Genomic DNA, 27,935 nt, shown 5'->3' on the forward strand with positions numbered 1-27,935 from the left:
CTGCATCTCAAACCTGCTCCGAGCAGGTTATGTTCTTGGTTAACCCGAGGTTTCAAGTAGTTTAACCACACCCTTTATAAGTACCACCCCTCCACTTACAATTTGTCTGCGTACCTGGATGATCCATACGACATTGGAGCGCAAATCGTGAGGGGCTCTCTTCGCAGGGCGAAGGTTTTTAGAGACCGCCAGAATCCGCTGAGACTTCTGGACGATATTCTTTATGAAAGATGTGGATTCTCAGCCGAGGGAATTAGTTATCATTGGCAGCTGATCGAGGCAGACGTCTCTAAAGTCACCGTAGCAATGCCCTTACGATAGAGCAGATAATGTGCCTTTCGTTGAGATTTGCCAGTGGACAATTATTCCATCGGTGATGCTGAACATCTGAGCAAGAATACTGTAGGCCTATGTCCGAAAATAAATCGGACATGCAGTAATACATTTTAACATAAAACTTGAATGTCATATTACCCTGCACATAAAGGGTGCGCATTTCCACAGCACCAGGATCCGACCGATTGCCTCAACCCCCTCCATAAGCGGCCTTCCAATATTTATTTGCGATGGCCAACTCCTCTGCTAGGCCTACTGTAAAACACTCTGGTGCCTGTCCTCCTACCGTAGTGTTCAGACACCTTTTTTCTTGTTAGCTGTAAAACAGAGGCCAAGTGAAGGCTCTAAGCATACAACATATTTTCATAATTAAGAAATATTAATGCAAGCTATAACTATATAAACCTACCAATCTAAATAATGTTTTTGTGTTTCATTTTCACCTGCTGCCATGTGCGTTTGGTACTGGTGTTGCATCTGAAATGTTCACTGATTTTTTTTCATTTGTTGTTCAAGGTTTACAATATGGCACGTCAACTAACTTGCTTTACAACGTCCTTCTTCACATAATACATTTTTCTGAATAGTCTGAGTGCCCAAACCATGACCACTGGTGTGGTGTGTGCTTATTGTCCCTGCCGCAGCAAAGTTGCTATTCATACCAGGAACCTCTCTCACGCCCCCATTCACACCAGATGCATGGCCTCTACCTCCACCTTCACCATTGGTATACCTCTGCCGGCCATATACTCCTCATACTGTGGACATAAGTTGACCTTGACTTTTGACTTCATGACACACATGACTGAGTTCCCAATCAGATATCCTAATCAGACTACCTAATCGATTGATGAAGGTCCATCAATGTGTTGGGATATTGTGCAGTCTTTTGACTTTGACCCTATGACCTTGAAAGACATAACTGAAAATGTCATTTATTTGAATAGGTGATCTACTAGGAGATAATCCCAAAGCTCCAAATTGCTATTATAAAAAATATATATATACTCCAGAGACATAAAGCTTTCATAAAGCAATATAGTGCATTATGCAGGCTATTCACATGTTAAGTTGATTCTTTTGTTTTATTGCCAATGGGGACATTGATACAAAAATCATTCAAACAAATGTTCTTGCATAAAGGTTGGTTTACATTTATTATACAGTATTCTGATGTCTAATGTAATAGCAAATAGGTGTGGAGTATTGAGTCTATCTTTATTTTTTGATTTTCCTTTTTTCCCCAAAATGTTTTTTTTCATATGGTGGGCAGTCCAAATATAAAACATGTACTGATCACCAGAGAGAAGACACCTACATTCAACTCATGACTAGTGTATTAGTCTAGTCTGGCTATCACCAGACCAAGCTCAATCTTTTAAGATTGAACATTAGTCTGGGGAGTCTGTACATATTTTCTACTGCACAAGAGGCTTGATCAACGGGCAGTTCAAATGACTCAATTTGATAGTCCTTCAACCAATCAGACCAACGATCCGGGAGCGCGAGAAAGCCAGTTTGTGATTGGTCCCCGCAAAATTGTAACGGAAGCTGGAGAAAATAAGATAAATGTAAATGTAAATGAGAAAGTAATTTGGCTGTAAATGTAAATGATAAAGTAATTTGGCTCTTCCAACTTACAAAAGTTGGAAAACACTGACTGTACATATAACACAAAGCCTCACAAATAACCATAAGCACAAGCGAAAAACAGATCATGTTATTAGTACAAAATGCTTGAATGGTAAAAGCATGTACAACAGTACTGCCATCCTGTGGAATGCAGAAAGCTACACTTGGGGAATAAGATGAATGGAGTGAAAATTGAGCGACTTCTTTAACGTTCTTGTTACTGATGACAAAACATTTATTCAACTCTTTAAAATTCTTAATCTTGGCTTCTTCTTGTGAATGACTATGAACTGAGGGTGCACAGTAAGGGGAGGCAATGTAAAAGGGTAGTAAGTTAGCTGGATGATGCCGGTCATCCATGACCCAAAAACACTTATTAGTGTGGCCAAAATGCCAATATTCCCCTACCAATGGAGAGAAATATGAAGGAGAAGAATCAAGTGTAAAAGCCTTTAATATTACTCTGTGGGTTATAATCAAAAGGACCCAAAGAGAAATGTTTGACAGACAGTGAGGCAAGGAAATCCTGAGGTGACTGTATCCTGAAATACACACACACACACACACACACACACACACACACACACACACACACACACACACACACACACACACACACACACACACACACACACACACACACACACACAGAGAGAGAGAGAGATACACACAACAGCAAGGTCTGTTTTAGGTTTCTGGTGAAGGAAGGTTCTGTTAATGGACAGCAGCATCGCCACATAGTTGTCTTAGGCACAAGAAAAACAGGAACCAGGACAAAAACATGTATTTAAATGCATATTGGTTAAATATAACAATCTGGGAAAGGCACAATCTAACAGGTCTGGGAATGCAATGAAATCTGTACATAGCATATATCTATTAACAAAAGATATTAATTATTTAACTCGAGCAATTTGTTTCCCTTTTTAAGCTATGTGATTAAGCAAGAGAAGTAGTGGCTAATTGTACTGGTACCTTAATATGGGAAGACAGACAGATTTGGTCACCATTAAAAGTACACAGAAATAATCAGGAAAAGCAGTCAAAAGAAATAGCAACATACCCAATGTCATGTCACCCATTAAAAAGCCTAGCTTGTTAAAGCCACAGATTGTATAATCAGTCATTAAAATTGAAAAATAGAAAAATGTGATCATGTTAGCAAGTAATGCAGATTAGCGCTTCATTAATACATCTGAGTGGTCTGAAGCCCCGAGTCAGCATATGAGGGCCTTCTTAGTCATATACCTTAAAACCAGTGTAAAATAGAAAAACTTTTTATGTGAAGACAAGTTTTTTTTTAATTATTTTGGCTTACAAAAGGAAGGTGTGGTTAAGCCTTGTCAAAATCTATTTACAGGGTTGAATTTGACAGGACAGCTTCTGTTTGGCACTACCACAGATCGAAGACATCATAAACAAAATCAAACAATAATTTTGTATATCGTGTACCTGGGTAAAGGTTTGATGGTAAAAGCTTCCTTTGGCTTCTTAGGCTCCCTTAGTTACAGGGAGGTCATGAAACATTTATTCTTGTAAGATTCCTGTATGATCATGATACATTGAGTTTTGTGTATTGAAGATACAGTATGCATATTCCAGCAGGCAAATGCCTGCTTGTCTGCTATTAAAATCATATTTAAAAGATAAATGAGGGTGACAGGAGTGTAGGATTTAAGACTCAGCAAGAATTACTGGAGGTAGGGCTCAAATGGCATCCCTCCTTAAGGCTGGTCTCTGCTGAAATTATATCAACCTATTAAGGCACAAGACGGCAACAGAGTGCATCATACAGAATATATACTGGCGCAGAACCATGTTGGAAGCCTCTTATTTTCCTTTGCCCCAACTGACACCTGTACTACGTTACACCCATTGGATTATTCACCCATTCTCCTTGACGGAAATTTATCTATGAACATAACATTTCAATTAAAAAGTCCTTGCACAATGCTTATTGCAACATGAGCTGCTTTAGGTTATCGTGCAAGATGGTGTCCTTAACGTCGCGAAAGACCAGCCGAATGTTCTCTGTGTTGATGGCGGTCGTGAAGTGGTGGTAGAGAGGCTTCTGCTGCTGGTCCCGGCGTTTTTCTCTAAAGCACTCCACCAGGAACTTCTGCACGTCGGCCAAGTCGTGAGGCTCACCTGTGTAATCAGGGAAGTAGTCCTTGATCGAGACCGTCTTAACCTTCTCCTCCAGCAAGTCTGTCTTATTAAGGAAGAGGATGATGGAGACTTTGGCGAAAACGCGATTGTTGACGATGGTCTCGAAGATGTTGAGCGACTCCATGAGCCGGTTGGTCTGCCGGTCCTCCATCAGCACCTGGTCATACTCGCTGGACGATACGAGGAAGAGGATGGAGGTGACGCTGTCAAAGCACTCGAACCACCGCCGCCGCTCCGAGCGCTGCCCTCCCACGTCCACCATCTTGAAAGGCACGTTTTTGATCTCAAACTCGTACTCAAGGATGCCTTTGGTGGGCTTGCGTGCAAGCAGGATGTCAAGCTGAGTGGGCACATATTCCTGGCCGGGGGAACATTGAGAGACTGAATTTCAAAGAATGCTTCCCGATCAATCCACACACACACACACACAGTTTTAGGCAACAGTTTAAGTAGGCCAAGTAAATAAAATACCTGCCCCCCAGGTAAATACCTGCCACCATATACTTCTCACCCCGTACAAACATGTAAAACTATGTAAAGAGAGCAAGGCTCAGCCAGTCAAACAGGAAAATGTCACGGGTGAAGCATTTGCATATGATGACAACATCACCTGGATTTACATATTCAAGCATGACAATGGAACTTTTATGTCAGCCAACGCTCTGCTTCATGTATCTGTGCAATACTGTTACGTGTGGAAGTGGACAGCTGAACTGATTCATTACATGTAATTAAAATGTGACTTACAGGCTCGCCGATTTTATCCAAATTGTCCAAAAAATATTTCACAGATTCACCCTGTAAAGAGAGCGAGATAGATCCGTTAGTCCTTAAAGTACATCTGCATTTGCACTTAAACCATTGAGGCAGTAATTCAGTTCAGTCAGTGTGCGTATTCATAGGGCAAGTTAGGCATGTGTGCCCCCCAAGTTTAACAGTTAAAGCATGAAACTCTCTATACATGGTGCGTCCATGAAAGAATTATGAGTTTCAACTGTTACAGAAATCAAGCTAAACTGTGTTGAATCAAACTACTGTTGACAAAGCAGGTGGCCAGGCCCACCACATAATACACAAAGATGTCTCAAACGTCCATAACTGGCTGCAGAGCTTGACCTATGGCACAGGTCACACTCAACAGCGAACCAAAAGTTCACTGAACTCTAGAAGTGTAAAGTTTAGGAGTGGGAGGGGCAGGACGTTTCCTTCATTCCACCAAAGAACTGGCTGAATCCTCTGTAAAAAGGTCTGGTTCATCAGCCAGTCGTGTCTGAACAAGCAAAGGCTCACATCTGCAAAGGGATCTCATTACACTAACAACCACAGTTTTTAACAAGTAACTGCGTGCCATGGATTTCTTTCCATCTGCTAATATATTATATTATATTATTAATATACTTTATGCATCTGCTAATATATCATATATACTATATCCATCTGCTGATATATTATTATATATATAATTTTTTGCATAGTCATCCATAATATGCATAATAATAATGGCTAAGTTTGGAATGGAAGAGAACCATCAGCTTCACTTATTGACCAACTATGTTTTCTTCCACCCCCAGTCAATGGCTAAAACAGAGAGATTGAGGAGGAGTTTCTTTCCTCAAGCCATCCGCACCCTGAATACATATAAAACACTCTAAATACACTTTACTTGCCACACTGCACTTTTTATCCCCTTCTCGCTCAATCTATTTATTCAATTCTTCTAAATCCTTCTTCTTTATACTTATAAGTAGTTAATGATATCTCTGCACAGGAAAGTTGAGCCACTAAAATGCCATTTCACTACATGTTTTACAAAGTATCTCTATGTATGTGACAAATAAAATCCTTCTATCCTTGTATGATGGGCACCCTTCCTGGTGGAAAAGTTGGATTCTACATATTCGTGCACTGTTAAACCATTTTACCCTACCACAAAATGTACGCCATGTATCTGTCAATCACTGCAAAACAGAAATATGATTTAAAATATATTAATATTTATAATGATCTAATTTGATCTTAAAACCGCTAAGACCAGACAATCATAGTTCAGTTGAATACATTCTGACATGGCTAGTCCCTATTAGCCACAAAGCACATGGACACACACACATACAAAGACTCTGCTGACAATTTTCACTGAAATATGCTTTAGGCCAGACCATCTCAAATAACAGCCTTTGTACTTCAGGGACAGCAGCACCACTAGATATACGACAAGTGGAAGAGTGGAAAGGTAGACCAGTGAGACCAGTTCTACTCTGCACAAGATGAGAGACCAACTTCAACTGGACACAATAAACACTGGTCTGGGACTTCATAATGTTCTTTGTTAGCCACAATACTTCTACAAAGGTTCTACTGTAGGTTTTGTTTGGTAGATTTTTTTTTTTTTTTTTTTTTTTTTTTTTTTTTTTTTTAAAGGGCCCTGACCACAGGCAACATGTTTAATCTTGAGGGAAATCAATGCCATGCAATGCCACTTTGTTAGCTGCAGGACACACAAAACCTTTCTGCCAAAGATTTAACAAATCTGCTGCTTAGTTGCTGGAGTTGAAAATGTACGGCATCTCAGTGCAGTGCAGCTGTTTTGTCCTCTCTCTCTCGCTCTCTCTCTCTCTCTCTCTCTCTCTCTCTGACCCTCAGCACACAGAAGGAGAGAGGACTAAACAACGACAAGCCGTTTAACCGCAGATCAACATTCCTGCGCCACTCACACAACCAGCACGTCCCAGTAATCTCACTAAATCTAAAGGGGAAATGCGGACCCGGTGTTCAGACGAGCACGCAGCACAACTCTCGGAACAGCACAGAAAACTGAAGACAAACTGAAACTGAAACAAGTGCACACAGAGAGAGAAAGACAGACAGACACAGCCAGAGAGAGACTAGCGAAATGACAAAGAAAAGGGACAGGATATGGCGGCTCCTCCTCGCCAGAGTGCGATTATCACAGAACAAAACGGAGCCGAAGGAACGTGCTGAAAAACCTGACTTGCCAGGGCTCATTTTCCACCATGCACGAAGGGGCAGTAGACTACTAGAGCTGAAACTGCTGAGACATTAAACAAACAATCACACAGTCCTGTCCACATTAAAATGACATGATCTAGTCAGTCAATACAAATGAGGGTTTAGCGTAATTCTAATGGCATCCATAAACCATTTTTTAACAATGACTGGTCTTGTAGTGAAGAAATAAGACTTCATTAGGACATCAGGTCTGGCGCATTGTCCATTATTTGAGAACAATGCCCTTAGCTACTGCCCATATGAGTTGTATAATGGCCACAGTGCTCACCTCACATTGTGATATTTACAGAACCTATGTGTTTTGTTGTTGCACATATGTCTTACCCAGTGTGCTGAACAACTTGCAGTTGCAAACTTGCAAACAATGTAGACACAAAAAGTAAGTTTGAAAAACCAGTGTGACTGAAAATGAAAGTATGGTAAACTGCTGCTAGCACTTCTCCAAAACAGCTACACAATTCATCTATAACTACATGTAATTTATTAAATCATTTCTCTTTTGGAGAGTCAGTAGAACTTAGAGGGGCATATAGAAGCTTTCTTCCTTGGCCTCCCTCAGAAGGTTTGTGAATGTTAACACACTGAAGTGGAGAGCGTTTCCATCAGTCCTCACCAGTTGGAACTCCCGCCTCCGATCGAAAGCGTTCTGGATTCCACTGTCGTTCCACAGTGCGCGTATGGAGGGCAGATAGTGGTTGAACACCTTGGTCTCCACCAATCCTTGGATCATCATGTCTGACCGTGTGTTGAAGCCCATCATGGTCTCACCGTGCATCTGGTTGTCAGGGTCTCCCCAGGGGATGTGTAGCTTTTCTCGGGCGTCCACTAACACGCGCACCCCTGTGGTTGGACACAGACACACAAAAAAAAAAACTTTTATCCAGTATGCTGAAGCACATGTGAGCAAGCAGCACATTTCACCACATGAAAGGAGAGGAAAGGCAATAGATACGAATGGTAATGAGCTACACTTCCTGCCTGGGTATCATCTGATGAGGATAGCTGCAAGTACAAACAGAGCAGTGCGTGTCCAGCATATACGTTACGGGGGAGGTAATAATGTAATAGATTAAACGAGAGCAAAGTCTTTGTGCATGTTAGGCAGGGCCTTCTAGGTCACTGTTGAACAAGTCCCACCCAGGATATGTCACTATTTGTACTTGTCTTTTCCTTATTTCCACCAACATTGCTACTGCCATTCTAAGTCTAATGTCAGTTCTATGATAACGTTTAATAAAATACAGAAGAAAGCACTTTCCAGTCTACTAGAGATCAATGTTGTTTTGTTCAAGGGACTGAAACGCTGTAGGCCTCTAAAGATCAGAAGTGATAGTAACTGTGGCCAGGACAGACTGTCATTTTGTCATGTAGGTATGCGAAAATCAAAGGTCAGAAGCAGTGACATGTCGTAAGTTAATCGCTGACTTTCAACTCACAAGATTTCATCTCAAACCTGGTTTACACAACATGAGCTGGATAGAGCGTATTTAGGAAAACAAGTGTTTGTAAGGAGCTGAGAGACGAGAGAGAAGGTTTTCAGAAATAAACAACTCAGTAACTTCTATGTTGTCGCATGAGACTTCTATGTCTGAAATCTAAAATCACTGAACACTAGACAAAAACAGTGAAAACGAGCAACCTCTTCTTTGTTATCAGATAACCCAATGGACGAAATGATGGCAGCATGTTGCCAAAATACCATGGGCGTTTCTCGTAGAAATTGGGTGCCTTCGCCTCTGGTCCTTGTTTAGAATGTTAAGTAACTACATTTGTAACTTTAATTTTTTTTAAAAAAATTAATGTATTTTAACAACCCACTCGTGAAAACATGTGGAGTGGCATTAGCGAGCCTGTAACTACAGCCTCGTCAAACTGCCGACCTGAACGGCTACATTTAGGCTACTATCAGTGGCGGCGTAAACAAGACAAAGTACCAAATGCATTTCAGTACCATCCAAAGTAAGCATTTCAGTGCTTTCTACCTTTGATAACATTACTGTAAATCGTAGCCCGGAACTCCTCTCTGGCCTGCTGATCGAAGTCCTGGCCATGAATTATGCGCATTTGCTTGAGGAAAGTTGACTTGCCACTTTCACCCGCACCCAGTAATAGTATCTTCACCAATCTCTTCACATAGGTCTTCTCGCGTGATATACATCTATCGATCTCCTTTGATTTTCTTAGTTGTTCGGCTTCGTTGCTATTTAAAAGACAATTAGTGAAACAAACTAACGAAGACCGGGACGGCAGGAAATCCGCCATCTTTGTAACAACTTCATGGATACACAGGGGAGGGTTGGTCTGCGCGTTCCCGAATGTGACCGTGGGGCGGAAACTGTGAGAAACTGAAAGTCAACTATAGTCGATTTACCGAAATATAAAGCATTAATCGATTTAATATTACTACACATTTTATTCTCAAGGACGCATTAACTTCGCCATGTGTGTGCCTGTCATATAGACTGTGCAGTATGTTGGTCAACATGTTTGGTTAATGTATAGATAGGCTGTAAAAAAATAGGTTGAGCTACACCATCAATGGCATCAATGAAATTATGACTTCCTGGACGTTCAGAATATTCACTGCTGTTGGTGTGCTCTGTTGTTAGCTGGCCCACTGATTAGTGACTTTGAGGAAGCCTTTTGAATATGTCAAAGGTCAAAACGTTGCTGGAACTGAAGGTTGCCCCTACTGGTATCAGTGTCAATTTCAATGCTAACAAAGGACAACAAATGGGTGAACTATCTATAAAAATAGCCTAAGATATGCACAGGTTACAATCACAGCTTAGGAGTAGGCTCAAGACGTTGCACCCTGCAGTGGTCTGATGTAATTTGTGAAGCCACCCAGTGAGCAGTCGGAATGGAGCCTGGGAATACCTTTGGCAAACTGAAAAAGAAAAATATCTCAGTGGGCAAATAATAGGAATTATATATGTAAGAAGTATTACTATAAAAATGTCCCTATATAAAAATAAATCAATTCAAAGCTGACACTCCAGATGGCGCATTATTCACAAATAAAATAAAAGTACGAAAGTGCCACTTATTTGATTATAACTGATTATAATTTGATGCTACCAATTAATAATGAAAAGAAAAAAAAACACTTTCTGGACATCACTCTGTCCAAGGGAAATCTGTCAGTTGTGAAATAACTGAAGAAATAAGGACTATACTTATTCAAATATGTTTACTATACTCATTTAAATTATTGTATGGAATATACATAATATATTCCAAGTGATTCGTTATGTCCAATCCTGCTGCGCTGGACCCACACAAAGAAAATGGAAGTTGCATCACTGACATACTTGAGGAGGTTGACCCCTAAACCCAGCATTAGAGGAAGATATTAATTAGCTAGAGAAGCCACCACAGCTCAGCCTTTACCCCAAAAAAATCTACAGAGTTCAGTGACTGGAACTTGTGCTGGTGTAGGATGCCATATAAGAGCTATCCATAAAACTGTAGGCCTACACACTGGAGGGTATCAAAAGAAGCGAATTATTGTTTTTAAAAGATCCACTTTATAGATGTTCCTAGTTGTTGCTTGTTGTAAACTATAGGGAAAGGTCTATGATCACATGATATTGAAAGAGAGCCAGTCCTCAAAGCTCTACATCTGATGTAAATCTATAACACTGACAAAGACTCAAAAAGCACCATCACAATTTTGAAATATGGTGGTAATATCATTGTGTGTGGATATTTCTCAACAGTGGGAACTGGGAAATATTTTAGAATTGGACGGTCAATGAGTCTTTGCTTATTGGTTATTGTGTCATTCATTTTTCTATATGAGCGATTTTCATTAGAAATTGGCAGACTATAGGCTTTCACAGTTTTATCCTTCTTGTGGAACGTCCCTAAGAATATCCTCAGACAACTCAACATTGCCATCTGTCGAAATCACAGCGTTATTGTGTAAGCATCTCTGAGCCCCTTTCAGGTTGTTGAGACAGGTTCACCGACGGAGAGATGCGATTGGCGGTGATGACTATCCATGGCATGTTTGTCAATGCCTAACGGTAATTGCGTATCAGGCGTCTGGGACCTACCTGAGTCCTTGCGGTTTCTTGCGGATTTCTTTTACAATTACACACATTGAATTCAATTAGCAAACAGGCAATCGTGTGGGAGCAAAATGACAATCAAAAATGTCCACGATCATGGACAGCGGCATCGACCACGGGTGGCATGCCTGAAGAAGGTGGGTGACACATTTTCCATCTGCTAATGCTTATTATCAACACACCGACGTAGACATAAATGGTAGACGTGCATACTTAATCACATGGATCATGATTTGTTTTGTGTTGCTTAATATTTGTGGAATTGCTTGATATTGTCATATGTTTACTATTGCGTATTCATTAGAAGGCTACAGACAGTTACTGAGCAACTTTATACTTCTAAGCACGATTTTCCACTGCGTGGAGATTAGGACACGGAACGGTGCAATTTATTCCAAACCATACGTAGCGCTCCCTCAAAGGAGCTTAGACTACTTTGGAACATATGATAAGGCTGGTAGCTCTGTGAAGGTATACCCAAAGTGTGCTGGGTAAAGGGGAAAGAATAATTCCATGATCAGAAAACAAAAACAATCCAGGCATTCCAAACAGGGTGAGGACGAGGAAGGATGAGTTTAAAAAGCCTTTATTGTGGTTTTAAAAGCCAACCCTTTAACCTGGTCCTCACACTGTTAGGGATGCCTGGATACTGGAGAGTTTTCTTCCTGATCTTTAGCATAACATTCTCTTGCATAATGTTTTGAAAAACAAAACACATGTTCTATTCTCTGAATCTGTGAATTTATAATGGTCAATCAAGTGGATCGAGACTCAAGACCACATAGGCCTACTGGACTACTACTTCTAGCCACCTCTGAAGATAACATATCCCTTCTTATTACATGTCTTGAACACAGTTTGACATTCATCTATATTTGTCTATAATGTCACAGTGTGACATTCATCTATATTTTTTCCATATTTGATGAGGTGTAAATATGCTGCTATGTAAGTATTAATTGAACCAGCAAGGACACCACTTTTCTGGCCACAATCTGTTTTGGTCCTATGTTGCCATAGACACTAACTCAGGGATAAGGTCGGACACAATGAGCTGGGAGGTATTATCTCAGCTTTAACGTGAGCCTCTTTGGCCCAATTAAATCACTCCCCTCATGTCCTCCCTGTTGTAGAGCTCTGCGTGGCGCTAGGTGACCTTTCAGCACCGGACAGCCTCTCGTTGGCTCTTCTCTCCCTCCGACAGGGCAGAGCTGTCTCTGTGATGACCGAAAAGGTCTGGCGTCAGAAGAGCTCGCTCTGATCCAGAGCTGGGCTACAGGTGGCAGGTTCTCCAAACAGCCTTCAAAAGCCAGAGACACTGGTAGAGGCAAGGAGCGCCACTTCAAACAGTCCAAAGGGAGTCATAAATCAATTTGGCAGGGATGGTTGAAAGGGCTGAGGCACAGAGCACCGCAAAGCATGAAACAGCATGGGAGAGAGGCTGGGCTATAAACCACTCTGCTGAGTGATGGCTTTTTGCTCGTCTCAACCCTGTGTCACTCTCCCTGACGGTCCTCCCAGGAGAGGTGCCCATGGACAATGGTTGGATGCCCACTGTATGAAAGCAGAGCAGAGCAGGACAGTATTGTGGGCCCAGGTGATGTTAGGAAACACAGCGTAAAAAAATATTAGAGAAACCTGTATTCACAGATAGTGTGCAAAAACAATAAAGAAGAATCAAGGTAGATTGAGGTTTATGAGAATAAAAGTTATGATTCTTCCTTCCTTCTTATGATTCTTATTATGATTATGATTCTTCCTATTACGGGTAATAGGAAGAATCATAATCATAAGAAGAATCATAAGAAGGCATCTCATTATTTAAATTGAGTTGTAGGGAAAGTTAATGTGTGTCATCTTGCAATAATGGCATCATATGATAGGCCCAGATGAATGAAACAAATGAAAGCAAATGAAACAAAATGTAATAACAATATTACACGTCAACGTCATACATTTTCACAGACAATTAACACTTTGCTTTAGGAGCATGGAAGGGAGAGTTGTAATTTGATTGGCTGTTAAAATATCAACAACCTTCAATCAAGTTAATGCTGTGTACTGTATTGTTTTCTTCTGTAATGGCAGGTGGAAGCCCTGATGTTGGAAATGCAGGACCCAACATCAGGAGTGAAGTCTCAGACTCAAAGGCTTGTCATCACCACAATACCTCATGCTCTCACGGGTAAGGAGACCCTGGTTCTGTTGAATGTCAATTTAACATTTCTGATAATTGTAGCCAAAATGACAAAAATAGAATAATAACATCGCAAAGGACACCAAAATAAAACAGATGTCACATATGGCAGAAATTCAACTGAACGTTGCAAAAACGGCTACACAATGTCAAGAATGGTCCCTCTAAATATCTTCCATGAGTATCACTTCCATAGCTCTCAGCCAAGCTGCAGTGGGGAGTGGTGATGGTGAGATTACTCTGCGATGGCTCCATGAGGCAGGTTCATGGATCTTAAGTCCTCTTATGTAGGTCTAGTACTGAAGAATTCATTGCCATGACAACTTTGTGTGGGTGCTTGCATTGACTCCCTCCTCCTGGCTGTTCGGTTGTGGGGAGGAGGTGGTGTGTGTGTGTGTGTGTGTGTGTGTGTGTGTGTGTGTGTGTGTGTGTATGTGTCTATGTGTGTGTGTGTGTGTGTGTGTGTGTGTGTGTGTGTGTGTGTGTGTGTGTGTGTGTGTGTGTGTGTGTGTGTGGGTGTGTGTGTGTGTGGTTGTAAGGAGGAGGTGGTGTGTGTCTGTGTGTGTGTGTGTGTGTGTGTGTGTGTGTGTGTGTGTGTGTGTGTGTGTGTGTGTGTGTGTGTGTGTGTGTGTGGTTGTAAGGAGGAGGTGGTGTGTGTCTGTATGTCTTTGTGAGTGCATGTATATGCATGGTGTAGGGGGCACTTGTGACATTAGGGCTGATGAAGCATAGGCCTACATCAGAGGTCTTTTTTAGATAGAGTCCTTTTCAATCACATTGTTTCTTGCTTATTTTAAAGAACACAATAACATCCATGTATATATGGTGTGTTCTCTGTGTGATGATAATTTATTGGTAGCAGCGTTGCTAAAATAGTCTAACCAAACCAAACACTCGTGTTGTCTATTGTGTAGCCAATTTGTATTCAATTATTTCTGTTTATCTGAGACCACACAGGATTGGAGATAGGATTGGAAGTATACCCTGTAGGAGATTCGCCATGAAATTCATCTTTGTGGTGAAAGATAGATTCAGTCTGCTAGCCTGAATTCTTGGCACTCAAAGAGCTGCATAATAAAGATATATCATCTATACATTCTGATTCTTTCTGAACATGAAGTTATTTGTAATACTGAGTGAGCATGGCTTCACTAACAGTTAACCACTGATGGAAATGTTTGCGTCGTGATTCAGACCCTTGGAGCTCCATACAAATGTGGGGAGAGATTCCTCTTGTTAGGTTCTGTGGCTGTTGTTCTTCTGTTTTCTCTCTGGCTCCTGGTGACATTATTTACGTTCAGGGGGCTGGCCACTGCTGCTGTTATTTATGATGGGACTTGCAGAAATGCTCACTGTAGCTTCAGTGCACGGTGTATTAGTAAGTGCTTTCTGGCAGAGAGGCTGTTCAATTTAGTTTCCATAAATTACTGGTAATTTTCATTATCTTAAGACTGTTTTATTGAAGTGTTCTTGACTTGGTCCCTTATTACGCCATAATTTGTGCCTTATTATTATATATTATTTGGCAGTACTGAGGGTAGTAAACTAGAACACTCAGTGAGTTGAAAACATTGTGCCTCTCAGTTGTGCAAATCAGGATGGGAAGCCGCATGTTGACTGTTTACTTTGCCCCATGCATGAGTTGTGTGTATCTGCACTGATGCTGGGCCAGCGTTTGAAGTTGCGTGCAATTGCGTTCATTTCATTTTAATGACGGATTTATTTGAAGTTGGAGGAGATGAGAGTTTAACGGGTCAACGTTCACCGCCCACCCTTTTCAGTGATGACTCCCTCCCTGTGTCATTCACATCGAGTCCCAGCCATTTGGCCCCAATTAAGACTGATCCCCAAAGACACGGACCCCCTGAGAATAAGCACAGTTCTTTAGCTAATTGGTTTTTATTGCAGTAGGGTGGCTGAAAGGTCTCTCAGTCGTTTTCATTGATGCTTTCGTACAGGTGTCACTGAGAGATAAACAGCCATGAATGATAATGGATTTGAACAGATGTATGGTTGCATTTGTAGGGAGCAACCTGCACCCTTGTACAAAAAAGATGAATCAAATTCTTTGGAAGGTAGTAAAATAAAATTAGATTTTGTGAATATACATAGTATTTAATGGATCCACTGTATCTTTACTATGGAAAACATTCCAAAAGCTAGCATGTTTACCTGATAATGAAAGTAATATCAAAAGTAATGCTCCCTACCATTGGTATATGGTATCAACTCCTTGACAGAAGATCTAATCAATTGCTTTCTTTGGAGGGAGACGGCTTGATACTGAACTAAGCTTTGCATGGAACAGCTTGGAGATAATCTGACGCTCTATTTTCTATAATAAGCAGCTGCAGCCAGGTCTTCTCTGTACAGCAATAATCTGCCACAGGGCATACATCACTTTCATTATAAGCCACTTTAAATGGTCACCAGTCTCAGCAATAGAACACATATAGATATTGTTAAAAACATACAAATTTCAATAGGAGGAATATTTCTGAATCAAAATATTTCTGAATCAAAATATTTCTTAATTTGAATAAAACTGTTCAAAGTTACCAGTACAATGCAATTCAGATTTGTGTCAAGAAGTAAATCAGAACTGGAAAATAAATAGTATGCATATGTATTTGAGGTATTTTATTTGGAACAACTTCCTTATTTTTGTTCATTCTTAAGCGTAACTTGAGCATGCAGAGCGCTGTAGTTCAACGTCCAACACATTATTTTCACAGGGCTAGAACTTTGCTAGGAAGGTTCTGTGAAAATCCTTCAGTGCAAGTCTATGACACAACCTACAATGTGTAGTTTGTCTCTTCTTTCTCCAACGTCTCTTCATCCTCCATATGTATTTATAATCATCTTTTTGTCTCCTTGAATTCTATAAGTACTCTGCCAATCAGCTCTCAAATCAGTGGGTGATCAGCTTTCTGCTACACACACACTGTCACACACACACACACACACAGACACACAGACACACAGACACATAAACACACACACACACACACACACACATACACACACACACACACACACACACACACACACACACACACTCTCTCTCTCTCTCTCTCTCTCTCTCTCTCGCTCTATGTGCACCTGGGGTGGACTGATGATTATGCTGTGACATTCATGTTGATTGGCATGCTGTATCAGTGCCTCATTTGCCTCCATTAAACAGCATTCTCCTTCTTTTTCATGCAGGCGAAGACGTTGCCGCATGGATCGCCAAACGCTTTAATGTAGAGATCTCTGGTAAGTTGAGTCTGCAGACAAGAAAGGCTTTTCCTCCATGCATTCTATGAGATGGATAGAGCAAAAGTCTGGCTGATAAATGGATGTGTTTTGGATCTTCTTCTCTAGAGGCTTGCGCCATTGGCACCATGATGGTGGCCTTTGGCTTCATCTACCCTCTACGGGACCACAAACGACTTCTTCTCAAACCAGATGCCTCTCTCTACCGATTTCAGGTGCCATTTTTAGACACATACACATGCACACACACACACACACACACACACACACACACACACACACACACACACACACACACACACACACACACTCATTTTCCTATGAGTACTTCCTAGCTTTCACGTGTGCAGTGAAGTCAACAAAATGCACAAATAAACTGCCTTGCCATCTGAAAACACTCTGGCTACTGATACTTTCATTGGAAAATGTTTTGCTGTGTTTTCTGCTGCTTCTAAACCTCCACTTACATTTTGTCCTCTAAACTGCCACCGACATATTGTATCAAAATATGAATTATTGTGCAATATATGTTGAGGTGAATAGTGTCATTTTAAGGTACATTTTCATATTGAAATATGCTGCTGCACATCTCCATTGGATGTAATTTTGTGTTATCAGAGATATACTACACACTGTTTGTGCAGGTAATGGTGTATCAAAATGATGATCATTTGAGTATGTGCTACTCAGAGTATGCCTGTTGGCAGCCACTCTGAGTAGTCAAAGGCGATTCAAAACGAGTCAGAAAGGTCGAGACAGGACCAATCGTCAAAATTTCAATGTCCACCACTCTAGTTCATCCAAAACAAACCAGAAAAGGGACTCAAAGTGCTAAATACCGGAATTTTCCTTTAATGGTGTATCAAAGTAATGATCATTTGAGTATTTGATTGGTCTCTCTTCCTCTTAGACTCCATATTTCTGGCCTGTCCAGCAGTGGCCTGTTGAGGACACAGACTACGGTAAGAATCCCTCCCACGACACAAATCATTTCTCACTTTGAAACATATAGGTAGTCCTGTAAATAACCTTTTTAAAACATGCTTCATAGTCATTCATGACATTCTTTTGGCATAGCCTGGTTGTACTTACTTTTATTATTACATGTTTCAGCAATCTACTTGGCAAAAAGAAATATCCGGAAGAAAGGAGTTCTTGATCTGTATGAACAGGTAGGGTTGTGATTGATGGACCTATTTTTGTTTCAGTTAGACACTAAGACTTTAGGCAGAAACATTTAATTATTTTCTCTCTACATTTTTATACAAAGTCCTCCTTTAATCCACTGCGATAAAGATGCCTCCACTGGACCGTGCAATTCAAACCTTTATGTTTTGTCCTGCAGGAGCAATATAATAACCTCCACAAATGGCTGAACCACAAGTGGGATTTCATTGTAATGCAGGCCAAAGAACAGTACAGGTTAGTGTGTTGGAATTTCAGTTTCTTTATCTACACAGATAACCATACAAAACACTGTTATTACCACATTTCATATTCTATTCGGTCATATCCATATGCTTTTTACTGCATTATGCTATATAAATGTGCCCCAATATAATCTGTGAAGTGGATATCATCATAAATGGTGCAGTCATATTCATGGATGCCTTTGATATCCATGTGTCAGCTTTTACAGAAAATGTCATGTCCCCTCTACAGCCTTTGAATTACTTATAGTTTGAGGTGCTCTATGTGTGATGATGTGTGTAATATTGCATGATGATTATCATGTTGATGCTAATCATGTTCCGTGTGTGTGTGTGTGTGTGTGTGTGTGTGTGTGTGTGTGTGTGTGTGTGTGTGTGTGTGTGTGTGTGTGTGTGTGTGTGTGTGTGTGTGTGTGTGTGTGTCGTCTGTCCATGCACAGGGCAGGGAAAGAGAGGAAGAAGCCAGATCGGGTGGTGTTTGACTGCCAGGAGAGAGCCTACTGGGTCGTACATCGACCACCAGTAAGTCACAGTCAACAGGAAACAGCGTTTCTGTTAACTGCACTTGATTAAGCAATGAGTCAGAAGTCATCCAACTGAAAACTGTTTAAATTCACACTTTGCAGTGCATTGTGAATGCACCCACTAAATCTGGTCTGATCTGCAGTTCCCTGATCATTTTGCAAACGGAAGAAGCCCATGTTTTTCGGTGCAACACAAGTTCTGTTAACCCATACATATTTACCAGTTCACAGTACGTGTCTGATTAGTATTTCAGTATGCATTATTCGGGAGTGGACTAAGCAGCCACGGCTTCTTGAATACCATTAAAGCGACAGTGACATGTTCTTGATCTTGATCTTGAGACATTGGCTATTAATGGAAGTCCTGAGCTATAAGGTGCATGAATGAGATCCATGGATGAGCACCTTCATCATACCACAGCATGATGAAGTTCAATACAAGTTCTAGGTCTGAGAATAAAAAAAAATTACGGAGCCAATAAGGGAGAAGAAATGTTTCTTGAGTGCATTAGAAAGCTTCACATGCACACCTAAAAGTTTGTGGTGAGCTCTAGATCGTTTTTGTTGCACAAAAGAAACTAAGTTTCTGGTTTGCACACACAACTTTCTTGTGCGCTCTGTTTTTTAAATGGTCATTCTTGAAATTAACACAGTGTCGTTCTACAGCCAGGGACAGTCAGTGCCATGGACCTTGGATTACTACGTCTTGTTGACCCCAACCAAAAGGAGGTAAAAGGTCAGTAATAAGGACAAGACATGCTTACTAGATCTCATGCTAACAAGATCTCATGCTTACTAGATCTCATGATAGCAAGATCTTCAGGGGGAGTTTTGAAACTTGGGGAGGCAATAAACATACATACAGGATTTTAAGAGACTCCACTTTGCTCCGCTCAGATGAAAGTGGAGATATTTTATATGCAAATTCTCAGATGTGTAGGCTTGTGTGTTGAGAAGTGTTGGTATAATGTAAGTAATTATAGTGTTCAACAACTTTGAAAAATCTTCCTAAAGTATTTGCTATCTCCAGGCATTGCTGGGATGTTGGTTGTGACTATATCATTCATAAATCAAGATTCTGGTTTGAAGAAAATGCCTTTTTAAAATGCAAGTAGGTTAAAAGCACAAAATTAAGGCTTATGGATATGCTTGACAAATCTGAATGCAATGTAGGTGACCTAAATGTTATATGTCACAAGAAGAAAATATAAAGATCTTTGAATTAAGTCAGTAATTGAGTCAGCTGCATGTGTGTACCAAGACTAGAAGAAGCCTCGTGTATTGAGGTTTGCTGCTCAGTCAGTTCCTATTTCTCTTGTTGCACCATAAAGTCACATGATCCTGTGGATCTATGCACCACAGGAGGGAGACCTTTATGGAAGGTCAGAAATGTTTATATGTACAAGTAAGCAACACAGGAATCAACACAAGTCAATGACAAAACTTAGAGATAATCAGAGCAATTCTAATAGAAAATAAATGTTGTGTTGGTTGGGTTTTACATCTGTAAATTTCTTTAAGGTGGGGAAGCTGAGCGTTGAACTTGGTTCAACTTTCAAATCGCAATGCGAGTGTATTCAATTGACAAACCGTTTGTGTTGCTTAGGAACGAGATAAAACTTATTATGGTCTGAGCGTTGCGTTACGTTTGCCGGTTCCACTTGCCGCTGGCTGATGTGATCCTCGCCTAATAGGATTGGCATTATCTTTCATTAGGTGAACATGGCAGCTCACTCCATACTTCCATTCCACTGCTGTATGAAACCTTAAAACGAACTATGATAAAACAGCTTTAGTCTAGAGGCCCATGTTTAATAATGTGTGATAATGTTCTGACATCTTTGTCTATCAGCGGCCCCACTGTCATTGGATATGGGCCTTAATTATCCAGGTCATTAGACACATCTGGGTGTGCAAAAAGGTTTATCTTAAGGTAAAATGTATTATATAATGATAGTTTTAAGCATTGTTGTTTATTTCCAGAGTAGTAGTTTCTATTTCTATTCTATTAGTTTCTATTAAGTAACATTATTCTCACATATCCCATTGACTGTATTACATACAATAGATGCAGTCACTTAAAGAAATATGATTAAATGCGTTTATATGTTTCCAGTTGAGGGTGATGTACTGATCATGTGCTGTAGTGATGTACTGATTTACTGATTTTAACACTTCGGTCTCTGTCTTTTTTGTCTTTTTTTGTCTTGCAGATGTTGTTCCTCGACTTTTATGTGCTTATCCACAGAAGACAAATCTTACTCATATTCATATTTTCCTCTGAAATCACACACATACAAATGAACTCTCTTGCCCATCAGTCCTGTCCTAATTCAGTGAAAAATGACTGTATCAAAAATTATATCAAAGCACACAACAAATATAGTCTAGGGCATGAATCGCTGAATCTGGCCAATTCATGTGTCTCTGTTATTCCACATTGTCTGAACACTATACAGATTGAAAACCCATTTGTGTACTCTTGTGGTTCAGCCAGATATTGATTATTGCTCTGCACCATTTTTTCAGACAAAGACTCCAGACTTCTTCAGAAGAATTGTAAGTCGTTGTTGAATGATGAATATGCCCATCATAACTCAATGGGACAGTTACATTAACATTCTCATTGGAACCTTTCGTGTGATATAACTTTGCCCAAATATAGATCCTGTTTTTTTTTCTCTGTAGATTATTTTTACTGAGCAGTGCATCATGAGACCAAGGGTGAAGTCATCTGTGTCTCTTGGAGCGTATGTTTGTTATATCTACATAATTCACTTCACGTCTAACTGAAAACAGACATTTCCAATAAGTAGTTAATTAATCCATGTTGGAGATTCAATACATGATGTTCGCCTGAAAATGTCATTATCTTAGCCTGAGAAATCCTTCCATTCTACAGCATTGTCAAATATATGACGACCTTCAAGTCGCACGACCCCTTTTTCGCCCCAGTTCTTCCCAGCAACCCATGGTTAACTGATGATGCCACCTACTGGGATATCAACATGCCTTAGTAAGTTGAATATGTTAAAAGTATAGTCAGCAATTATGCAGGAAGTCGCGTTTGTTTGTGTTTAAATTTATTAGCAGATGCTTTTGTCCAAAACAACATACATTATATTTTAACCAGACCAAACGAAACATGCCATAGAGGTAGTGAACCCCTACCTTCAGTTTTCCCAGAGAAGATCCGTTTTTGTTTGGGGGACAGGCTGCCCCCACTTTGTTTGTTCCCAGTTTTCAGAGCCTAGGGTGATTTTTTACATTACAAACAAGGAATGGGCAGCTAGCGGTTGTAAAAAGTTTGACATTTCGTACAGTCACTGACTGCACCTTTAAGACAGAGCACATGAACACACTATATAACTGTACTCACAACTTCTGTTGATCATTGCAGACTTCGATGCATGAAGGAATGTACATGCATTTATAGTCTGCCCTCCCATTGCAGAGATATTTCCTGGAACCTATGACTCACTAACTTATAGGGATTATTAGGAGGAGTATTTCAATAGTTCAAGTATTTACTGTCCTCTTGGGGATAATTTTTGGTGAATGTGTTTAGTTAATGCTTATGGATTAAAAGCTTAGTTAATTTATAGAGATAAAATGTTGGATAAACATGTAAATGAATGCTGTGGTGTAAAGCAGTAAATATATGATTGTGTGTGTGTGTGTGTGTGTGTGTGTGTGTGTGTGTGTGTGTGTGTGTGTGTGTGTGTGTGTGTTTGTGTGTGTGTGTGTGTGTTGTACACTGTAAGTGTGGACCACCCCACTAGAATGAGAGTGGAGCGTTGGACCTTCAGCTTTGGAGAGCTGCTTAGTGATCCTCTAGGTCGGGATGGTTTCCGCCTCTTCTTGAAGAAGGAATTCAGCAGTAAGTACTGGAAAGTGCATCACAACTCCTCATCACAAGTTCAGTTGTGTAATCAACTCTGTATTTCACATGCTTACAGTCACTGAGAACCATTGGACGTTTGATTTTCATGGCAGATCAGGATTACATTTAAAATGCTGGAGCACTTGATATTGTGTATGGACCCTTTCAAGAGAGTTCCATTATCAGCATCATAGTTGGCCCCACAAGACTTCCTTTTTAACATTCCATATGTTATCTTAATGTAGAGGAAGTAGATTGGGGCCCAAATAGAACGTTCAAGCATTGTTTTTGTTTTTATTGATGAAAGGGTCTATAATATAAAGACTGTCCCCTAATGTGGCCCCTGAAAAGACAATAAACAAATGCATAATTAATTTTATGTAAGATTAATCTGCCTGCCTATGCCCTCAGTTCATTCGTTTATTCACTATTAGGTCAAGGGACCAATAGATACAAGACAAAACCTATGTCGAAACGTGGTGTGTGGGACACACAAACATCATGCACATGCTAAAAAATGACAAAGCAATGCCAATCCACATCAATAAGAAGATCCGCTTTTATTGTTGCTGCCGTGTATGTGTCAATGAATGTTGTTTATCTGGCGTGACAAGGTGAGAACCTGGCTTTCTGGGAGGCCTGTGAGGATGTGAAGTGGGGCACAGCTGCAACAATCCATGAAAAAGCCCAGCAGATCTACAAGTAAGCCTGACAATAGCAGTCCCTTAATTATGCAGCTAGACACACTTGTTTGTAGTCCACAAATGAAGCCATAATTGTGGGTAATGTAGTAAGTGCTTCCATTCATGCCTTGTTTAATATTCCATCTGCAATTAAGTCTTCATGTTTGCACAGTTTCTTTTTACAGTTTAAATGGGTTTTTCCCAAGCAAAAGTACTTACAATACCTATTGTGTCCTTATTTGCACCCCCTCTGTGTGTGTGTGTGTGTGGGTGTGTGGGTGTGTGTATGTGATTCTCTTAATTCTCATCTTGTTTCAACTGCAGGACATTTCTGGCCCGTGGTGCGCCTCGTTGGATCAACATTGACGGGAAGACCATGGAGGTCACCGTGAGGGGTCTGAAACACCCTCATCGCTTTGTGCTGGACGCCGCTCAAACACATATCTACATGCTGATGAAAAAGGTGCTCACATGTTCACTAACATAGTGTCTATCTCCCAATGGAGAAAACAGGTTGAGACATTGTGCTAAGGTTTGGAATGATATGACTCTCAGTAGAGGTATATATCAGTGGACTGAGATATAATGTTTATAGATTATATGTATTTATATGTGTTTATAGATTATTATGTTAACATGCTATTTGTGCTGTATATTTGTATTGTGTCTTAGGTTTTATGAATTGTGTATTGTGTCTTAGGTTTTATAAAATAAAATAAAATAAAGAAAGAGACAAACATAGGGGACAGGGATGTTGTTTATAGCTATGTGTCTTTAATTTTAATATCTTATAAGTTTTGTTGTCTGTTTGAAGGATAAGTATGGCCGATACATCAAATCCCCAGTGTACAAGGACATCCAGACGAAAGCCATCGACCCAGGACCGCACAATTTCTCGTGAGTTGGAATACAGGGCCTCATCAAATGCCTTGAGGCCACTGTGGAGTCTCTAAGACTTCACTCTTCTTGTACTTCAGTCTTCTGATGTTGTCAGATGTTGACTCTCTGTCTTTTACCCCTATCCTGCTGTCTCTCTCTCTCTCTCTCTTCAACTCTCTTCTCACCCCCACCCCTTTCTCTCTTTCTCTTTCTCTCTCTCTCTCTCGCTCTCTTTCTTTAACCTGTCCCTCTCTCGTCCTCCCTCAGTCCGTCCCAGCTGGAGCAGAACGCTCGGAAGCGCCGCCCGAGTCTGAGTCCCATCATTGTCCGCCAGCTGGAGGAGGAGCAGAAGGCCAAGCTGGCGGCCAGCGGCCCTGTGGACATGACACAGGTCATGAGCAAGTTGCAGAAGAAATAGGCAGCCAGCCCGGGCTGCGTGTATACACAGTGCAGACTGAGAGCAAATGGCAGTGCTAAAATAAACGCAGCCCCCCCCCCCTACGTTTGGCTTACGATGCCGCTGTAGGGCAGAGCGAGTTGTTACTGCAGAGTTCGTCCCTAGGGATAGCTGTCCTCAGAGAAAAATTGTTCCTAAGGCTTTTTAAAGATCGAGTTTGCATTTTGCACTTTACATGCTATTTATAAAGACATTCTTTTGAGAAGGAATTGAGATTTTAAGATGTAACACTGCTAAATTGTGGTCTCTCTTGGTTTGGCTGAAATAGCAATAGTTTGGTGTAGTAAGTCTCAGCCACACGGAACAGCTTTAATTTCAGACTCGAATTTGATCAGCTGTGAGCTTCAGCATTAGTCGTCACTGATTGTTATTCCAATGAAGCACAAAGGAGTTGCTGTCACACCGCCTGAGAACTTTCACAGTTTTGTCTGCAGCTCATACCATCTTAATCTGCTAAGTGTTTTCCTCTGTTCTTGAAGGTCGCGTTTGTTCCATTTCACAGAGGCTCAGTTTGTTTACTTATATTGTCATCAAAAAGGTTTTCTTTTTGGACCTTCATCTTTAATGAATAAGGCTGTTCAAACTCTCAAAGACATACAAAGAGTCCTGCCCCCATGTGTTTTTCTTTGGCAACATCACTAGAGTCTTGTTCTTGTTGTGCTGTGATGATGTGTCATGCGGGTCACCGTGGTCCTGTGGTCAGTGTATGTTTTGACCCTATCAGGGCTGTTACTATCTCAATTGAAGATACACCTTCCATTGACATCTCTGCAAACCCATGCAAAACTGACTGTGCTATCTTTCATGTACAAATGTAGCTAACTGTAGTCTCATTGTTGCACCGTGACATACAGTAGGCAAGTATTGCACCAACGAGTGGCTCCACAGCAGGACCTAAAGACTACAACTGTAACAACTCACTGCATAGTTCTGTGTCTGTGAGCCTAAATCTCAGACAGTGTAGCTTGCATGGGGTAAGTGACAGCCCTTAATCTCACCAGATTCTATGCTGTGCAGTCTTTAAGTCCTTCAGTTTGTCTGCTACATAGCTTTGCATGCAATGTGTTTTAGTCTTGTCATTACTTCTCATGCCTTTTTCCTGGTGTGTCACCATCCATGCAATAAAATCATTTATATCTAACATGTCTGTTGTTCAGGGATTTTGTTTTTCATTACATACTCACTCTGTTGTTTTTTATTGAATAATTTCATTACTATCCTTGTCCTCATCATTGCCATCTGGTAAGTTTCTCCCACAATCACCCCCTAACATCTTTATATTTTCCAAAACAAAAAATAGCAAGAGGTGTATTGGTAGAGCTCAGCATTAGAAGCTATAAAGAACTTCATGAAACACTGATAGGGTAGGGTGAGGTGATAACTATTTCCTTCAATGAATACAATGATGAACCCTGTATACTGAATGAACTGATGAATCACTGTATACTGAAGCATGTCTTTTCCTTCTTAATCCCCCAGCTGTGTCGGTTCACTGCCCCTGTTCCCCACCTTGCTGTCTACTCTGGCCTCTGCGAGACACAGTCCACCGCCTCCCCTTGCTTCGCTGCCCTCCCCAACAGCGCTGCCTGCCCGTCACCCATCAGCGTAGCTATCGACAGCACGCCAGCGTCCGAAAGGCGCTTCGACATGCACAGCGGGACCACCTCACACTTTCCCTCCATCGCTGAGAGCATTGAGACGTCGGTAGGGGGGGCAGGCGAGGAGGAGAGCCCGACGCCGGTGGCCAGGCCCCGCATGACGCTGTCTCTCAGCCGCCTGCTGCGCCGTGGCTGCAACGCCTCATCTGTGTTTGCCAGCCTGTCGCCCAAATGCTCCGTGGCAGCAGGCAGCGGGCGGGTGCAGCCTCTGGGCACTGAGCCACAGCCTCACACACAACACCGCAGACTGGCCAAGTGAGTAACCCCTTTCCCTGAGATTGTCTAGGACATTAGGTGGTGTAACTCAGTCAATGAAAAGACCAAGCCCAGTACAACCTACAATGTTGTGTTATTTACTAGTGTATTAAGTGTGGGGTCATAGCTGTAAGAATTGGATCAATGAGCTCTATCACATCACCATGTTTTACTGCTTTTGTTTCATGCAATAGATGATGTAATATAGTCACATCATTGTTTTACTGTGATCTCACACAATTGTGTGCTTCATTGGTAAAATGATTGCCAAATTGAAGAATGCACGCACTGTGCATATCCTATACTGTGACAGCAACTGTTTCCATGCTTCACGTAACCCAGAGGGCATGCAACCTTTATTGGGTTAATCCCACCATAATCATATCATCAAAACAGTTCCCATGTCTTCAAAACCAACACCAAAGTAAACAACATTAAAGAAAACAACATAAAAGTAAACAATTGTCAACCACAGGCCCATATTTTAATCATTTTTGTGTCATGTGCCATTTTATCTTCCTGATTACCTTTGAGCAGAATGCTGCATAATGGCACCTTTTGAGACACTTGCCTGTGTTTTGAAGTTCTAACATCATGCAAATCCATAACAGACATGAACTAATCAGTTATTCAACATGGTAAGACACACTGGGGAGAACATGATATGCATGTTTGTAGTGTGGGAAATCATCACCATGTCTGTGTGTCTCCAGCTTTTTCCAGATCAAAGTTGACATCCCCCCAGAGTGCCGTATCTACCCCATAGACTCTGAAGATGAAGAGGAGAGCCCTGGTTCAGCAAGAGGGGCCGTGAAAGAAATCATCTGCCCCTGGGAGTCCATCACCAAATAGAACACAGAAGTGGATTCTACAGCTGTCAAAAAAAAGACATATAGGCAGCCAATGTACCCTCAGTGCATTGACTTAATTTCATAATAAAGCTATTATAGCACACATTTGAAAACATTAGTGGAGGTAGTAATATGAAGCAATGCTATTTCTTGATGTGTCTGATAGCTTAAAATTAGTGCCTAAGTGTTATTTTTGTCTGTGAAATAATCATGTTACACCAACATGAACAATGTAAAACATCACAGAAAAATGATTTTGTGTCATCATTATTTGCCTGTTTTACGCGATCAATTGATTTAACTCAGGTTTTATATGCAAGATTAATTTAAGAATGTTTAAATGTTTTGTTTTTGCTGAATTATAATTCTGCATTTCATAGTAATATGACATTTTCTATGGCTGAGTAACTGTTTTTATATTACTCTACGGACTTGTAGGGAAATATTTGAAAATATATCAATATTTTCATGAATGTATTTCTATGAAACAGGACAATGTGAAGACTGTAAGAATGTATTTCTTGTAACATGTTTACATATTACACAATGTTAAAGTGTTCATTTCTTATATCTGGCTTGTGTAAGTGCCTAAATAAACTGGTTTAAATGTTAAATGT

At 40.7% G+C, this 27,935-nt stretch overlaps 2 protein-coding genes across 3 annotated transcripts; one reads left to right on the plus strand and one right to left on the minus strand.

The window, feature by feature from the left end:
* Positions 1-2,404: 2,404 nt before the first annotated feature.
* gna13a (guanine nucleotide binding protein (G protein), alpha 13a) lies at positions 2,405-9,476 on the minus strand. Its single transcript, XM_048233687.1, has 4 exons — positions 9,150-9,476; positions 7,781-8,007; positions 4,885-4,935; positions 2,405-4,495 (listed from the first exon to the last, which is right to left on the minus strand). The coding sequence occupies exons 1-4, from the start codon at positions 9,427-9,429 to the stop codon at positions 3,923-3,925; spliced, it is 1,131 nt and encodes a 376-aa protein (XP_048089644.1). The 5' UTR covers positions 9,430-9,476; the 3' UTR covers positions 2,405-3,922.
* A 1,643-nt stretch (positions 9,477-11,119) lies between these two features.
* rgs9b (regulator of G protein signaling 9b) lies at positions 11,120-27,909 on the plus strand. Of its 2 annotated transcripts, XM_048233685.1 has the most exons (19): positions 11,120-11,380; positions 13,332-13,428; positions 16,648-16,698; positions 16,807-16,913; positions 17,609-17,660; positions 17,812-17,870; positions 18,044-18,120; positions 18,569-18,650; positions 19,319-19,381; positions 21,182-21,211; positions 21,341-21,402; positions 21,555-21,668; positions 22,417-22,532; positions 23,150-23,237; positions 23,543-23,681; positions 24,033-24,115; positions 24,365-24,488; positions 26,034-26,467; positions 27,181-27,909. In XM_048233685.1, the coding sequence occupies exons 1-19, from the start codon at positions 11,315-11,317 to the stop codon at positions 27,317-27,319; spliced, it is 1,983 nt and encodes a 660-aa protein (XP_048089642.1). In that variant the 5' UTR covers positions 11,120-11,314; the 3' UTR covers positions 27,320-27,909. The 2 variants fall into 2 exon arrangements, with proteins under 2 accessions (XP_048089642.1, XP_048089643.1); XM_048233686.1 differs by lacking the exon at positions 11,120-11,380 and having other exon boundaries at positions 13,347-13,428; positions 16,809-16,913.
* Positions 27,910-27,935: the final 26 nt, after the last annotated feature.

This window comes from Alosa alosa, chromosome 22 (assembly GCF_017589495.1).
Source record: "Alosa alosa isolate M-15738 ecotype Scorff River chromosome 22, AALO_Geno_1.1, whole genome shotgun sequence".
Classification (NCBI taxonomy): Eukaryota; Metazoa; Chordata; class Actinopteri; order Clupeiformes; family Clupeidae; genus Alosa; species Alosa alosa.